The 16,647-nt window shown below is 38.6% G+C and overlaps 1 protein-coding gene across 1 annotated transcript in view; it reads left to right on the forward strand.

The window, feature by feature from the left end:
* Nucleotides 1-14,281, forward strand: part of HPRT1 (hypoxanthine phosphoribosyltransferase 1) — a 33,524-nt gene extending 19,243 nt beyond the window's left edge. The window contains exons 4-9 of the mRNA XM_070606545.1: nt 516-581; nt 4,200-4,217; nt 6,337-6,419; nt 12,471-12,517; nt 12,718-12,794; nt 13,567-14,281. Of these exons, the coding sequence (XP_070462646.1) occupies nt 516-581; nt 4,200-4,217; nt 6,337-6,419; nt 12,471-12,517; nt 12,718-12,794; nt 13,567-13,632 (357 nt within the window). The 3' untranslated portion in view covers nt 13,633-14,281. The remainder of the gene's footprint in view (nt 1-515; nt 582-4,199; nt 4,218-6,336; nt 6,420-12,470; nt 12,518-12,717; nt 12,795-13,566) is intronic.
* Nucleotides 14,282-16,647: the final 2,366 nt, after the last annotated feature.

The raw sequence follows: 16,647 nt of genomic DNA on the forward strand, positions 1-16,647 counted from the left end.
CTTAAAGGGCTACTGATCAGACCTGGTTTCCTGGACTGTGCTGAAGATGGCTGGGGCCTGGGCTAGACTTCTGAGGGAAATATCTTTGGTGTTGAGTGTGATATAGACCAGACCTTACAACTTGCTTGAATCATGAGAATGGTCCGGGGCCAGACCCAGACACCTGTCATGCAAATAACTTCTTACATGGTTCATAAATTGCCATGACTGAGGATGAGTGGCTGCTGTAATACTGCCTACTGGAAAATGGGTATACCCTATTTTTAGGACTCTTAAAAGCATCAAATCAGTAATGGCCAATTAGGACTTTTTAATTTTTACTAATCTCTAGTTGAAAATTACCTAGTCATTCATTTCTAGAAACCTCATTCTTATAATTTATATCATTTAGAATATCATAATGCTATGACATTAGATAGCTAACTTCTTAAATCTTCTAGTTCCTATTTGAAAGTTTGAATGTGTGTGTGTACACACAAGGATATACATATATATTTATATCTTTTTTTTACTAGAATGACCAGTCAACAGGGGACATAAAAGTGATTGGTGGAGATGACCTCTCAACTTTAACTGGAAAGGTATGTATCTTGAAAGGAAAGAAAAGAGCACTTCATACCAAGAGTCAATTAGTAACCCTGTGCTTTCAATCAGTCACTAGGAGGCAGTTTACATAGTTATTTATGCACTTGAACAAGGGTTATTTAACCCTTGGAAGCAATCTAGGTTAGGTATCTTTCCCCAGGTCGTATAGCAAAGAGGCAGCAGAATCTAGCATTAAACTTAAAGCCCATGTTGTGAAGTACTGCTGTCTGCCTCTGTGAGGATCTAATTTGGGATCCCTCAAAAATATATATATATGGGGGAAAAGACAATCTTTTTTTTTTTTCCTTCGGTGAGGAATATTGTCCCTGAGCTAACATCTGTGCCAGTCTCCCTCTATTTTTTATATGTGGGATGCTGCCACAGCATGGCTTGATGAGCAGTGTGCAGGTATACACCCAGGATCGAACCTGTGAACCCCAGGCTGCCAAAGTGGAGTGTGCAAACTTAACCGCTATGCCACCAGGCTGGCCTCAAGACAGTCTCCTTTTTAAAAATAGACTCACTTGTAGTTTCTTATAAGATAAAGAAACAGTATAACGTAGGGCCTGAAAGTGGGTTCTAGAGCCAGACAGCTTTGATTCAAATCCTAGCTCAGTACTTCCTAACTATGTGCCCTTGGGCAGATTATTTAACCTCTCTGTGTCCCATATGTAAAGTGGGATGATAATGGCAGCCACCTCATAAAATTAAAAGGATTAAGTGAAATAATGCATGTAGAGCTCTTATAAGTTTCTGGTAGTTAGAACACTCAATAAATTCAAACATACTATTATTTTAAGAAAGCTCAAAAAGAGTTTTTTAAATACACCAAAATCCTTTCAGTATAGACAGTTGGCTAAAATAATAGAATATTAAGATATTCGAATATTATTCTAATACATTGAAATGACTTTTGAATAACTAATGATAAATGATGGAATGCTACCTTTTTTTTCAGCTGCTAGTTATTTTTTTACTTATAGATACTGTGCTAAATATAAAGGCATAATCTCATAAAACTTTCACAGCTATCCCATGGGGGGGGGGGTGGTATTATTCCCATTTTACAGATCGGGAAGCTAAGACACAACAAGGTTGAAGGACTTGTCCAAAGTCACTCTGCTGATAAGAGCTTGAATTTGAATGCAGGTTTGTCTGGGTCCAAAGCTCTTTTCTTCTTCTTCTTCTTTTTTTTTTTTTTTTTTTGTTTTTTTAGATTTTATTTTTTTTTCCTTTTTCTCCCAAAGCCCCCCAGTACATAGTTGTATATTCTTTGTTGTGGGTCCTTCTAGTTGTGGCATGTGGGATGCCCCTCAGCGTGGCTTGATGAGTAGTGCCATGTCCGCGCCCAGGATTTGAACCAACGAAACACTGGGCCGCCTGCAGCGGAGTGCGCAAACTTAACCACTCGGCCACGGAGCCAGCCCCTCTTTTCTTCTTGTGACTTTTAGATTTTAATGTTTACAGCTTACTTGACTGAGTATCTATAAGGAAACTTTTACATAGAACACTTGCATCAAATTCTGTGGTCCCATATCAGGTCATGCCAGACTAATCTTGTCCTCCGCAACATCTTTTGAAACTTTGAAGGAGAACTTATAATGTTGACTCTTTCTCCTTCCTGTCCATCCTATACATCACTGCCAGACCTGTTCTCCTTCCCTTTCAGCACATTTTGCCCATATTTAGAAGTCATTCAAAGTCCTTACTCCTATAATCAGTTTTTCCTGCTGGGAGGGGCCTAGCCTTCAAAGCCTTCCTTGATTCCATTTGACCTTGCCTTTCCCACCTAATGGCTCTGCCCCACTATGTAGCTCTGTGATCTTAACAGGTCTCTGTTTCTAAAATAACTCTTTTCATGATAGTCACAGTAAAGTACATTGAGTATGGGAAAAAAATCAAGACACATAAGTTAGGTAAAGTTATTTCTTGGTGGTGAGATTATGGGCTACTTAGACATTCTATTTCAGTTTATCTTTTTGGGGCACTGTATGTATACACATACGTATGTATATAAATGTTTTTCCTCTTTTTTCCAGTTATTGGTTGAAAATATGGGCTTTGGACCCTGAAAACACCTCTTCAAATCTCTGTTCTACCACTTGGCTATTTTTATGACTTTAAGCAATTCATTTAACGCCTCTGAGCCTCATTTTTTTATTTATTAAGTAAAGATGTAGCTATTTGACATAAAATATGCTTTCAATAATGATAGCAATTCTCATTCTTTTATTTTTTAAACAGTATTGAGATCATGCTCTAGATAGTACAATTTTGTATTGGATAAGTATTTAATCTCTCTGAACTTTGATTTGTATAAACTGTCTCATACCACTAAAAGTCTGTGGTTATGACTTAAGGTTGTTCAGCTACTTAGTATTAAAGCCAAGACTATAGAATCCAGTTTCTCTGTCTCATAATTCAGTGCTATTTTCAGACTATAACTCTATCCCATGATGCAAAGCACTGCAGCATTGAGCCACAGTTACTGACGGGAAAATGATGTCCTTCAGATGTGCTAGCTAGGGTAGAGAAAATGTTGGGAAAGAACCACATAGTAGGTGGTGAAATGATTACTGATCCATTAATTGATTATATTTCATTTTACTTACTAAAGATTTAGATTGCAGTGTTTTGAAAAGAGACAAATTAGTTGTGATGTGAGGAAAGGAGTAAACTACATATGACCTGTGGTAGTAATATTATGTATATTATAAAATACACGCAAAATTATAGATTAAACAAGATGAGGTTTAAAAAAAGTTCTAATATTTATTTCTTGCAACCCAGTGGATCTTGTTTGCCTTACTTTGGTAACCACTGACTGAGAAGAATATATAGAACATTAAAATTGTGATGCTATAGGTATGTGACAGAGAAATGAGAACTAGAAATAAGTATGAATCTTTTTGTGATAACAATTAATAACCAGTATGTGAAATGCAACCTCATTCGTATAACTAGCATAAGAACAGACAGGACTCTTCTCTACCTCAGAGGTAATTGTTAGAAGGTGTTTTCTCTAAGGATTCTTCTAACTATCAAATTCTGAGAGGTAGAAATTGAGGTGAGGGTTGATGGTGGGAGGAAGCATTGGCATCTTTCTTTAGTCCAAGAATATGACCACATCCAGAAAAATGCAGATCAACTTCAGCCTAATGAGGAAAATAGGTTTTGAATTAGATTTAAATTCAAATTCGAATGCTAAGTTAAGTGCATGATTTTGGAATTATTGTACAAATTACAGTCCTTGAAATTAGAATTGCAAGACACATACTAGATGAAGTCCTTCGTTTTACACATTGAAAACTGAAGCCCAGAGAAATTTCATGACTTCCACAAGATTAGACCTCTGTTTAAGTAATGAAAACTTCTTAAAAATGAACATATGGGTCAAATTTTATTTTTAAAAATTCCATTGCAGTGAAATTTCATATTAAAGGCGTTCCAAATCCCAACAGATGGCCCACTTGTTTAAATCAGGGTTTGATATAGTAAAGTAGCTTAAACAAGAATGTGGATAATTCCTTAGAGTTTCTTATGATGTGATTCGAGTTATAATTGGAAACACTGTGTGATTCATTGTACTGATTTTCATTCTCTTTTTCTTCTAGAATGTCTTGATTGTTGAAGTAAGTTCTACATATTTTTAATGTAGTCTTTATGATTTTCTAACATAGTATGCACAGTCCTAAAGGTAAGCCAGGAAAAGAAATTCTTCATCAATTTTAATGGTGGGCTTGTGTTACAAAGGAGTGAGATATTTTTTTGTAAGAAATATTTAGTAATTTATTTTTACCGGATAATGGAAAATTTGGGGTATACTTCTTAGCCCTCTCTTTTTTGCTTCAATTTTTTTCTTTCATTTAAAGTTGATGTATATCATTCCCATACATGTTTTTAATACTTCTGTTGCGCATATATATATATGTATATATAATATACAAAACATATTTTGTGATTTAAAAATTTATATAGTGCCACACTATACATATTCTCTCACAACTTGTTATTTTCACTCAAAATTGTTTTTGAAATTGTTCATGTTGAGACATACAGAGTTAGTTGGCCTTAAAATGCTGCATAGCATTGTAGTGTATGAATCAACCAATTTACTGCCCTACAAGCAGGGAGTTCGCTTCCAATTTTTGTTACTACAGCAGGGCTGCTAAGAGCATCCTTTCATAATGCCCTGTGTACACATGTGTGAGTTCCCTCTAGATACAGGCACTTAGAAGTGGAATGACTTCGTTGTAGAATTTGTACATTTTCAATTTTACTATTGTTGCCAAATTACTCATCAAAGTGGTTGTATGCTTTATATTCCCACCAATAGAATGAGTTCTCATTCTTTTATGTAAAATGGTTTAAGGCTTAAGAGCAACAGGAACCCCCAATTCATTTTTTGTTGTTGTTAAGGTTTTTAGAAAACTTTAGCTTATAGATTAAAAAATAAATAACATTCTTTTCAAAGGGTTGGTATACGTTAGTATCCCTGGGAACTAGTTGCTTTTTTTAATGTAGATTAATTAATTCTATTTTAGATTGATTCGTTTTGTCTGGGGTAATGCTCCCTAACAAATTAACCACAAATGTAGCAGCTTAAAACAATACATGTTTATTATCTCAGTTTCCATGGGTCAGGAGCCTGAGGACAGTTTAGTTGGGTCCTCTGCTCAGGATCTCATCAGGCTGAATCAGGGCTGGGACTCCTATCTGACTTGTGGCTCATGGTCTTCTTCCAAATTCATTCAGGTTGTTGGCAGAATTTAGTTCCTGTGGTTGCAGAACTGAGGGCCCTTTTGCCGGTCAGGGGTGGCTCTCAGCTCCTGAAGGCCATCTGTATGTCGTAGCACATGGCCCTCTCACATGACAGCTGACTTATTCAAAACCAGCAGGAGAATCTATCTTCAGTCTGCTACAGCTATCTTGTATAATATAGTCTAACCACAGGAGTGACTATCCCCTCATTTTTACAGGTCTTGCTCACACTCAAAGGGTGTGTGCGCCAGGGGATGGGAGTCTTAGGGGCCATCAGGATTATGTCTGCCACAACCCAGACATCTGCATTTTTCACAGGATTCCAACCCTGGTGTTTCTGATGATTCACACACCCCACTTTGTGAAGCACTGCTTTGTACCATCTGTAGAGTGATTTCATCGAAGGGCATTAGGGTTATGGTTTAAGAAATATTTTCCCAATTAGAAATGGGTTTATTTTGAATAGTGTCCTACTTTTGACTAAATAGCTAAGATTCACTTTCATATAAAGTCATTTTATATAGTAAAACCTTATTAATTTGGATACTTTTAAGGTGTTATAAAGCAGTGTTTCTCAAAGTGTGATCCATTAACTATTTGCATCCAAGAGTTGGGGGGAGAGCATCCCAATCTTGAATTTATGAAAAAAACGAAATACCTTTTATGATGAAGGGCAGCATCATAACTGTTTAATAAAGTGCATGTACATATTTGCATATATATTTAAATTAGCTGTCATTGACCTCTTGGCGCCTACCAAATCCAGTCCCAAGGACTAGCTTTCCTACTGCTTACTGAGAGCCAGATGATTTACAGATTCCAGGAAATCTCAGTGCATGAATTGTGAGAATTACCACACTGAAAGAAATGGCATTATTCCAGTTACACATGGGGTTTTGCTATTTTGTGTTTATATAATGACTCTGAATTTAAAGCTATGTTGATTTTATTTACCATTTAAACATTTAAATCTCTTTTCTTTTTTTAAAGGATATAATTGACACTGGCAAAACAATGCAAACCTTGCTTTCCTTGGTCAAGGAGTATAATCCAAAGATGGTCAAGGTCGCAAGGTGTGTATATAACATTTTGACATAGGATGTATTCTTCATTTGAAAGATGATTAAGTAATTGCTTCTTTGTAAGGGTAAATGTTCTAAACTGTCATTTTATCTTCGAAAAGTAATCTCAAATATGACTCATTAAGTATTCCTTGTAAATAATTTTGTCATGTGTTTATAAAGCCCTTTATTGCAGTCAACTTTCTGCTTGATATTAACATTTGGTTTTTGAGCATTCTGTTAATGATATCAACTTGTCCTGGGTAACATGACAGAGAATTTGGGACCTCCTTGCAAAATTGAGACCAAGGATCCCAAAGAGGGGTTAGGAGGTGGTAGGAAGGGGTGGGCCTTGAAGATCCAGAGCTCCTGGAATTGAGCGAGGTAGTGGTTAGTGGTGATGTATGCTGCATCTTGTTCTGTATCCACATTGAAAGTTTACAACGCCTGCTTCCTTTCTTCTAAGCCAGCCTCACCTCCTGGTCCTACCTGTGCTGTTTGGCTTTTGCTTCTTTTAGTTCTACCTATGTTTATCCTGAATTATAGTTTAATTCCCCAACAGCTCTGAGGTAGCACTATTCTTCCTACTTTACAGATTAAACCAAGGCATAGGGAATTGTCCAAAGGCACAGAGCTAGGACGCTATAGAGGTGAGATTTGAATCCAAGCAACCTGGTTCAGAGTTCATGCTTTACTACCTTATGTTTTTGGTAGGGTAACATCCCTGGGTGGTTTTTTTCTTTTAGGTTTTTACAATTTCATTTTCTATTTATAAATCTTTGATCAATCTGCAGTTTTGGTGTAGGGGTCAGACAGTGACCCATCTTTTTTTTCCCTAAATGATTAACCTTTTTATAAAGCCCTTTTAAAGGATCAAAGTATCTGTCACGTATCTTTGAATTGGAGTAAGCCTTCTAATGAGTCATATGTCAGCAGTTTGTCCTTTGAGGCTTTTCACGTAGCTGGTGCCAGTGTATCGTCAGTGAGTTTTTAGGTGGATTTGGGACAGGTATAATGAGAGTGTATAAATGATGCATTCTAGGGCACTAAGTAGTATCCTGTGAACCAGTCAGTGTTCTTGCTTATTTCTCTACATGCTCTGTAGGGTTTTAAATGTCAGCCTACTATAGCATGGACTTTATTCCTCTGGATATTCTTTTGTGCCTCTTTCCTGGAATATGCTGTGGAATTTGAGATAGACTGCCTCATGAGAGAGGTATTTTGTGTTGCTGGAGGTGTGAAGTGCTCAAAGAATACTTAGGTCATTTCTTTTCTTTCCCCCCTACCCAAAGCCCCAGTACATAGTTGTATATTCTAGTTGTAAGTCCTTCTAGTTCTTCTATGTGAACCACTCCCACAGCATGGCTACTGACAGACAAGTGGTGTGGTTCTGCGCCTGGGAACCAAACCTGGGCTCCCAAAGCAGAGTGCGTCGAACTTTAACTGCCAGGCCTTCAGGGCTGGCTCATTAGGTCATTTCTTAGTGGTGGAGTTGGCCTAAGTCTGTGTTTCTCAACCTTTTTTTCCTAATGTCTCCCTCACCATTAAATTTTAATATCACAGATATATTGTATATCTGTTTATGTAGTCTGTGTATATCTGTGCTTTATACATAAAAAGATTAAGTATAAAGCTTATTTTTATTCAATGTAGGGTTAAGAATGACTAGGTAAGCTTTTTATTAACTTAAAAGTTAAGTTAAAAATTAAAAGATTATTGAGCCAGCCCTGATGGCCTAGTGGTTAAAGTTCGGCGCTCTCTGCTTCCGTGGCTCAGGTTCGGGTCCCGAGCATGGAACCACACTGCTCGTCTGTCAGTGGCCATTCTGTGGTGGCAGCTCACGTAGAAGAACTAGAAAGACTTACAACTAGAACACACAACTATGTATTGTGGCTTTGGGGAGGGGAAAAAAAATAAAAGACTATTAACTGGTAGGAATGTCAAATAGTATGGCTGCTTTGGAAAACATTTTGGGGGTTTCTTAAGAAACTAAACTTGTAACTGGCATACAACTCCTGCAGTTGCACTACTGGGCTTTATCCCAGAGAAGGGAAAACTTATGTCTATATAAAAACCCGTACGTGAATGTTCATTGCAGCTTCATTTGTAATAGCCCCAAACTGGAAACAACCAAAATGTCCTTAGGTAGATGAATGGTTAAACAAATTGTGGCACACCCTACCGTGGAGTCCTACTCAGCAATAAAAAGGAACCAACTCTTCATCCGCACGCCAGCCTGCATGAGCCTCAGGGGAATTGTGCTTACAAAAGCCAGTCTCAAAAGGTTACCTACTGTGTGATGCCACTTATATAACTTTAAAGTGACAAAATGGGGTAGAAATGGAGAACAGATTAGTGGTTGCCAGGAGTTAGGAGTGACTGGTGGATGTGACTATAAGTAAAGAGGTAGCAAGAGAGAGCCTAAGGTGATGGAAAGTTCTGTATTTTGATTGTGGTGGTGGTTACATGAATCCACACGTGTGATAAAATTGCATAGAACTACAAACACGCAAATACGTGCATATGAAACTGGTGAAATCTGGATAAGGTTGGTCCAGCAATGTCCCCATCCTGGTTGTGGTAATCTACTACAGTTACATGAGACATTAGCATTGGAGGAAACTGGAGAAAGCACACATGGGACTGCTCTGCGAGGGTTTTTTTTTTGCAGCTTCCTATGAATCTGTAATTATTTTGAAATAAAAAATTTGATAAAGCTTTCAGCAGTTAACTTTAAACTTTATCTGCTTAGTAATGTTTAATATTATTTACTCATAAATTGTAATGTATCAAATTATATATGCAAATTAGAAATTTCTATAAATACCTAATAGCAGTGTAATCACATTAAAAAAAAATCATCCAAAAGCGGTTGTTTCTAGCAAGAGTCAAAACAATCAAAAAATTAATCTCTTAAAAATTAACTAGGGGCCTGCCCCGTGGCCAAGTGGTTAAGTTCACGCACTCCGATTCTGCAACCCGGGGTTTCCCTTGTTCGGATCCTGGGCGTGGACATGGCACCGCTCGTCAGGCCATGCTGAGTCAATGTCCCACGTGCCACAACCAGAAGGACCCACAACTAAAAATATACAACTGTGTCCTGGGGGGATTTGGGGAGAAAAAGCAGGGCGGGGGGGGGGGGGGGAAGAAGATTGGCAACAGTTGTTAGCTCAGGTGCCAATCTTTAAGAAAAAAAATTAACTACCAGATATTCATTGAGAATTTGTTGACACTTTTTCTTTGCATACTTGACATGGTTAATGGGATAAATTACTTTCGTGGAATTAAATAATATATAAACTGGGGATCAAAAAATTAACCCCCACAAGGCAGCCAACAAGCACTCACAGGCCACCTCTCACAATACAGCTCCCGGATCGGGCAGCTCTTGAGAGAAAGTCCTCTAATCAGTCATCTGTTCACCACAGCTTTGTAGCACTGATCTTGCATATGTTTCATGTATCTCCCGTGAACTCAATGTCAGTGCTACTCATGCTACCTCAGAGATCCCAGTGAGAGAAATTAAATACTAAGGAATAAAATTTTGTTAGGTATGGCTGAGTTTTGGAATGTCTAAGCTCTCCTGCCCCCAACTCCCCTTTGCCAAGAACCAGTTTCAGTTCCCTTGGAGGAGATGTGGCTTCTGTTGAGAATGCCTGGCCTAGGTGACTTCTGAGGCTCTTCCTGCTGCGTTTCTAGTTTGCAGGTTCTCGAGAAGTAGAGTGAGAAAGGCATGGACTGGGGTTTTCAGTCTGGTATTTCTCTCCCACTTACCTGAAAAACTGTCCCATACTTAATCTCTCTGAACATGTTTACTCATCTTTAAGTGGGAGTGATTGTTAACATCTTGCACTTATAGGGAAGCTGTGGGATTCAAAGGAGATAACGTATTTGAAAGTCTTTTAAACTGCAAAATGCTGTTCCAGTGTTGGCTATTACAATGTGATGGATCTCATTGTAGTGAGCAGCTGCTTAATTGTGCCTTTTAGGGTGAAGGAAGGGTAGTAAGGTTTTTAGCACATTACGTGTAGCTAGTTCTGGAAATTACCCATTTTTTAAATTGAGATGTGATTCACATACCATAAAATTCACTCTTTAAAAGTTGTACAAGCCAGTGGTTTTTCGTATATTCACGGACTTGTGCATCAATCAGCACTGTCTAATTTTAGAGCCTTTTTATAACCCCCAAAAGAAACCCTGTACCCATTAGCAATCATTCACCCTTTCCCCCAGACCCTGGCAAACAACTAACCTTTCTATGGAAAGTCTGTGAATTTGCCTCCTCTGGACATTTCATATAAATGGATATAGGCTATGTGGTCCTTTGTATCTCCTTTGACTTGGCGTATTTTCAAGGTTCATCCACGTTGTAGCATATATCAGTACTTCATTCCTCGTTATAGCTGAGTAATATTCCGTTGTATGAATATACCACATTTTATTACCCATTCATCTGTTGATGGACATTTGGGTTTCTCCTCTTCAGCTCTTATGTATAATGTTGATAGGAACATTGGTGTACAAGTTTTTGTTTGATCACCTGTTTTCAGTTTTCTTGGATATGTACCTAGGAGTAGAATTGCTAGGTCATATGGTAACTCTCTGTTTAACATTTTGAGGAACTGCCAGACCCTTTAACAAAGTATCTGCTTAATGTTTTACATTCCCACCAGCAATGTATGAGGGTTCCAGTATTCCATGTCTTTGTCAACACTTGTTATTGTCTATATTTTTAAATTATGGCCATCCTAGTGTGTGAGATGTGGTATCTCATTGTGGTTTTAATTCGCATTTTTCTGGCGACTAAGGATGTTGAGCATCTTTTCATCTGCTTTTTGGCCATTTGTATATCTTTGGAGTTCTATGAAAGTTGCTTCAAAAATGAGTTAGAATCATGACTTACAGATGGAGCTTTATTAAACATTCACATCTATAGGCGTATGAGGTGCCAAATTCCCTTAAACTCTTAGTACAGCTTGCACTGAGTTTAATGATACCTTTTCTGGAGTGTTCTTGAGTGGGTTCAGATAGAGGGAAGGGAGGGTTTTTGCTGTGATTGGTTTATTTTCTTTCTAATTGGAAATTGAGTGCAAGTGTATCTTCTAATTACTGGAAGAGAGTCATGAGGGCTTGATTAGATGACCCCTTGGAGGCTAAGGGTAGGCCGGTGGTTCGCAACGTTGGCTGCCTATTGGAATCACCTGTGAGCTTGAAAAAAACAACAGCCTGTGTCCGTCTCTCATCCCCAGTGATTCTGATGTAATTGGTCAGAGGTGTGGCCTGGGTGTCTGAGTTCTGTTTGGTTTTTTCAGAGTTCATAGGTGATTCTGAGGTGCAGCTGAGGTTGAGGATCACTTTAGGTGCCTTTCAGCTCTTTAAATATATTTATCTAGGAAGGTATGACATCATGTTTTTGGGGGACTGCCCTTAACATATATAAAGGCTTTCAAAGCACTGTCTACAGCTTTTATTTTAATGGCTGAAAATTTCAGGAGGCAGCACTTGGGTTACAAAATTAGCTTTTGTTCGAGTTGACTCATCCTACCTGCAGTTTTTGCTCTCAAAAAGAGATACTAGCTCCTTTAGCATGCTGGTTATTTTTTAGCCTAAAGTTCCTCTTCGTAAGCCGCATATTAAAAGTCTGAAAGGTAATGCTTACCCCTCCCACACCCCTTTGTGGCTTAGGGATTGTATTTCCAGGGATTCTGGACTGAGAGCCCTTATCTTTTCATCTTTGCTTGTTGGCAGTCCCCACTCACTCATTCTCCTGATTAGCTGCCCTCCGGTGAGTGCGTGGGTAGTCAGGGTGCAGCTCTCAGAAACGGCCATCGTGTTCCAGCTGAAGCTCAGTCAAGGTCCTCATCTGTAGCGTGAGCTCATGGCTGCCCCCGTCTAGTGATCCCTGTGATTTAGCTCTCCATTTCATAGTCTTTCTTTGGATATGTTAAAACTCACCATAGTATGCTAAATGCAGATGAAACCATGTTTGAGAACGTTAATGTTCTCTTTTGTAGTGCCCTGTAGTGTCTCCATATGTCACATGTCACATTTTGTAATTAACAGCTTGCTGGTGAAAAGGACCCCTCGAAGTGTTGGATATAGACCAGACTGTAAGTGAATTGCTTTTTGTCAGTCATTTAACCATCTTTAACCTAAACAAATTTTACATGAAATGGTTTAGAGTTACTTTGGAGAATATTTGTAGAGAAGGCCCATTTGCAAGTATTTATTTGTAATTTTTTAGATTTTAGAATTTTAGATTTGAAGTGATATTTTCTGTATCTAAATGATAAATTATGATTCTTTTTAGTTGTTGGATTTGAAATTCCAGACAAGTTTGTCGTAGGATATGCCCTTGACTATAATGAATACTTCAGGGATTTGAATGTAAGTAATGCTTCTTTTCCTCACTCTCATTTTTCAGAACCCATATAAAAATTTACAAAAGAGAAGAATTGTTCTCTCTTTCCAGCACCTCATAATTGGAACCGACCGATGGTTCGCATTAGTCAGATAAAGCTGTTGTCAAATACACAGTGTCCTTAGAGCTGGAATTTGGCCAGGCTAGGGTGACACTTCTTGCTGGCTGAAACAGTTGAACAGCTTTAGTATACAATAACTGTCCCATTATTGTTTCAGATGATAGATGTGGTCATAAGTAAGAAATAAATGAACTAGTTTAAGACTTTTAATTCACTCTCCTTCAAATACCCACCTCCTTCTCTGGAGGCAGGAGTCCCAAGTATGCATTTATGAACATGGGGAGGAGGATTAGGAAGACTGCACAAACCTCTGTTTAGTAAAAACCCTGCAGCATTGGGGCTGGCCCCGTGGCCGAGTGGTTGGGTTCGCGCGCTCCGCTGCAGGCGGCCCAGTGTTTCGTCGGTTCGAATCCTGGGCGCGGACATGGCACTGCTCGTCAGACCACGCTGGGGCAGCGTCCCACATGCCACAACTAGAGGAACCCACAACGAAGAATACACAACTATGTACCGGGGGGCTTTGGGGAGAAAAAGGAAAAAATAAAATCTTTAAAAAAAAAAAAAAAAAAAAACCCTGCAGCATAATACTATTCCTATACGATATGCAAAATGCTCTTCTTGCCTTTCATTTCAGAATGCACTTTTCTAACATGAATTTCTGGATTTTTTTTTTATAGCACGTTTGTGTCATTAGTGAAACTGGAAAAGAAAAATACAAAGCCTACGATGAGAATTCAGGTTGAGTTGAGAAACATCTGGAGTCTCATTGAAATCACCAGTGAAATTATCAAATGTTCTAGTTCTGTGGCCAGCTGCTTAGTAGAGCTTATTGCATGTATCTTCTAAGAATTTTATCTGTTTTGCATTTTAGAAATGTTAGTTGCTGCATTCCTGAACTCTTTATTTGCACTATGAGCCTATAGACTATCAGTTCACTTTGGGTGAATTGTTGTTTGACTTGTGAATGAAAAATCTCTTAAACCACACCACTATTGAATGAAAATATTGAAATTGTATCTGTAAGAAACATTTAAAGAGAAGATATATTAGTTTTTTAATTGGTATTTTAATTTTTATATATTCAGGAAAGAACAGAAGTGATTAAGTATTGTTTATTAGACCACTGTGTGTTAAGTAAGAAGTGGTCAGTTTTCATATCAGTGACAGCATCTAAGAGGTATTGTTATGTTGGATAAACCACATGTCCTGGAATTATTTTAGTAGTGTTTTGGTAGTATTAACTGTATTTTCCCACTTGTTCAGATAATTTCTGGTGAATCTTTGTCAACAGTTCCTTTTAAATACAAATCAATAAATTCCAAAAACCTTCACCACTTTTTGAATTCTTCAATGTAAGAATCCTTAAAATAAAGGCTGTCTCTTTAAAAGAAACTATGCATACCTATCATTTCTCTACAAATTAACCTAGTGTAGTTTTGTGTTGGTTACTTTTCCTTGTCTGTTAAGCTTTAGTAGCTGGTTTAGTTGTAATCTTTACCAAGCACAGCAGATAATGATTATCTGGTACAATGGATTGGTGGAGTTAGCAGAATTCTTACCTACTTCAGAGACATTAAATTTCAGACGCATAGTATACTTACTACATTCTACTATCTAAAATAACATGGCTTTCTCTTGGAATTCTGTTAAATCGTTTAGATCGCAGTCTCACCTGCATCTCAACAGTTGGTTTCAGACATGTCCTGTTAACCTTTTCTGTGCAGATAATACTTTATTAACTAAAGAACAACAACAAAACTTTCTGTTTTCTGGGAGCAGGAAGAAAAATTTTAAACCAAAGCTCTTAATTGCTTCTCTTCCAGGTAAGGTAGGAACTTGCAACCTTGCCAGCCATCTAGCTATATTTATGCCTTCAAAATTTGCTGTAATTCCCAGTAGCAAAGTAGAGAAATTTAAATAATACTAAACAGTAATTTGTTATAGTCCTAGAACTTCCTAGTTTACAAAACTTTTTCACTTTTGTTATTTCATTTGAGCCTCACAACCCTGTGAGGTTGAAGTCGTCGTTAGCACATTACCACGTGCGAGCGTAGTATCGGAAATAACTAACTCCTGACTCCTCCCCCTCCCCACGGCATGGCACCTCACCCAGGTCTCCAGGGCTGCCCTGTTCACTACTGCAGCCTGCCGCCGCTGCCAGGCTTCCTTACCCTCCCCTTTTCAGTTGTGCCTACCACCTTCTGTAGGTTGAACCATGTGAAATTACCATTTTTGTAGGTAAAAATAGTTGGCTGTTGGCAATTTTGAGTGGTATAACCTAATAACAAGCTGTATAGTTTACATTTGTATTTATAGCCTGCTGTTTGTCTCTCCCCTCCACGTCTTCTAGAATGTAAGTTGCATAAAGAGGGCAAGAATTTTTATCTCTCTTGTTCACTGATGTGTACTTGGTGCCTCAAAGATAGTAGGAGCTCAGATGATTGTTGAATGAATGAATAGCTAAGAGCTCTGAGTTTGACTGTCCTGATCTTTGCTTATTAGCTGTGTGACATCGAGTTACTTAACTTTGGAACCTGTTTTCTCAGCTGATTAATGGAGATAATGTTGTCTCCTTCACAGACTTATTGTAAGGATTAATTAAGATGTGATAGTGCAGGTGAAACAGGACGGTGGCCTGAGACATAGCAAGTGCTCCATAAACATTAGTTGCTGCTAAAAAGTATGAATGTTTTGAGAAGTTAGATGCGTGGATAGTAAGTGGCAGAGATTTAAACTAAGATCTTGTCTGATTCTTGCTACAGTGTCATAAGGAAGCTCAACTGTTTCCCCTTCTGATTCGCCCAAACTCAGGTTGTGGTTATGTTTTATCTGGTTGGCAAACCCAAGAAGAAACCCAGCTAACAGCCAGGAAGGAAAGGCCTCCTGAAACTCAGCATTTTTCTCATAAGAATACTCCTGAGACCTTACTTAATCTGCTTTTGGGGCATACTTTCTAATAAATTTCTAATAATTTCATTTCTTTTGGGGGGGGCAAGATTAGCCCTGAGCTAACATCTGCTGCCAATCCTCCTCTTTTTGCTAAGGAGGAAGACTGGCCCTGAGTTAACATCGTGCCTGTCTTCCTCTACTTTATATGTGGGACGCCTACCACAGCATAGCTTGCCCAGCAGTGCCATGTCCACACCCGGGATCTGAACCGGTGAACCCCCGGCCACCAAAGCGGAACGTGTGCACTTAACCACTGTGCCGCCGGGCTGGCCCCTAAAAATTTTATTTAACAAACTGTCAACAGATTAGATATAGTCCATTTATAAGATAGGGGAAGGGAGATACTGACAGGAGGAGCAGTAATTTTCAGCATAACAGTCTGTCAAGGTGTAGAGGAAAAGTATTATAAAGAAAAAGCGTTGGGGCTGGCCCTGTGGCCGAGTGGTTAAGTTCGCGCGCTCTGCTTCAGTGGCCCAGGGTGGCACCACTCGTCAGGCCATGCTGAGCTGGCGTCCCACATAGCACAACCAGAGGGACCTACAACTAAGATACATAACTATGTACTGGGGGGCTTTGGGGAGAAGAAGAAAAACCTGCTATAGCATCCTGGGGCCATCTGGTCATTTAGTATAGGAACAAATGGTCATAAACGTCACACATCAGGAATCCTTCAGGGCTGCACTTTAATTACAGCCCATATAATAAGGGATGTTCATAAGGAAAGGGAAATGAAATTTCATTTGCTTGATTTTAGGAGATAGGGAAACATGGAATCTGTTTTAGGAATATTACCATCCAGGGGAATGTTG

The sequence above is a fragment of the Equus przewalskii genome, chromosome X (genome assembly GCF_037783145.1).
Source record: "Equus przewalskii isolate Varuska chromosome X, EquPr2, whole genome shotgun sequence".
Taxonomy (NCBI): Eukaryota; Metazoa; Chordata; class Mammalia; order Perissodactyla; family Equidae; genus Equus; species Equus przewalskii.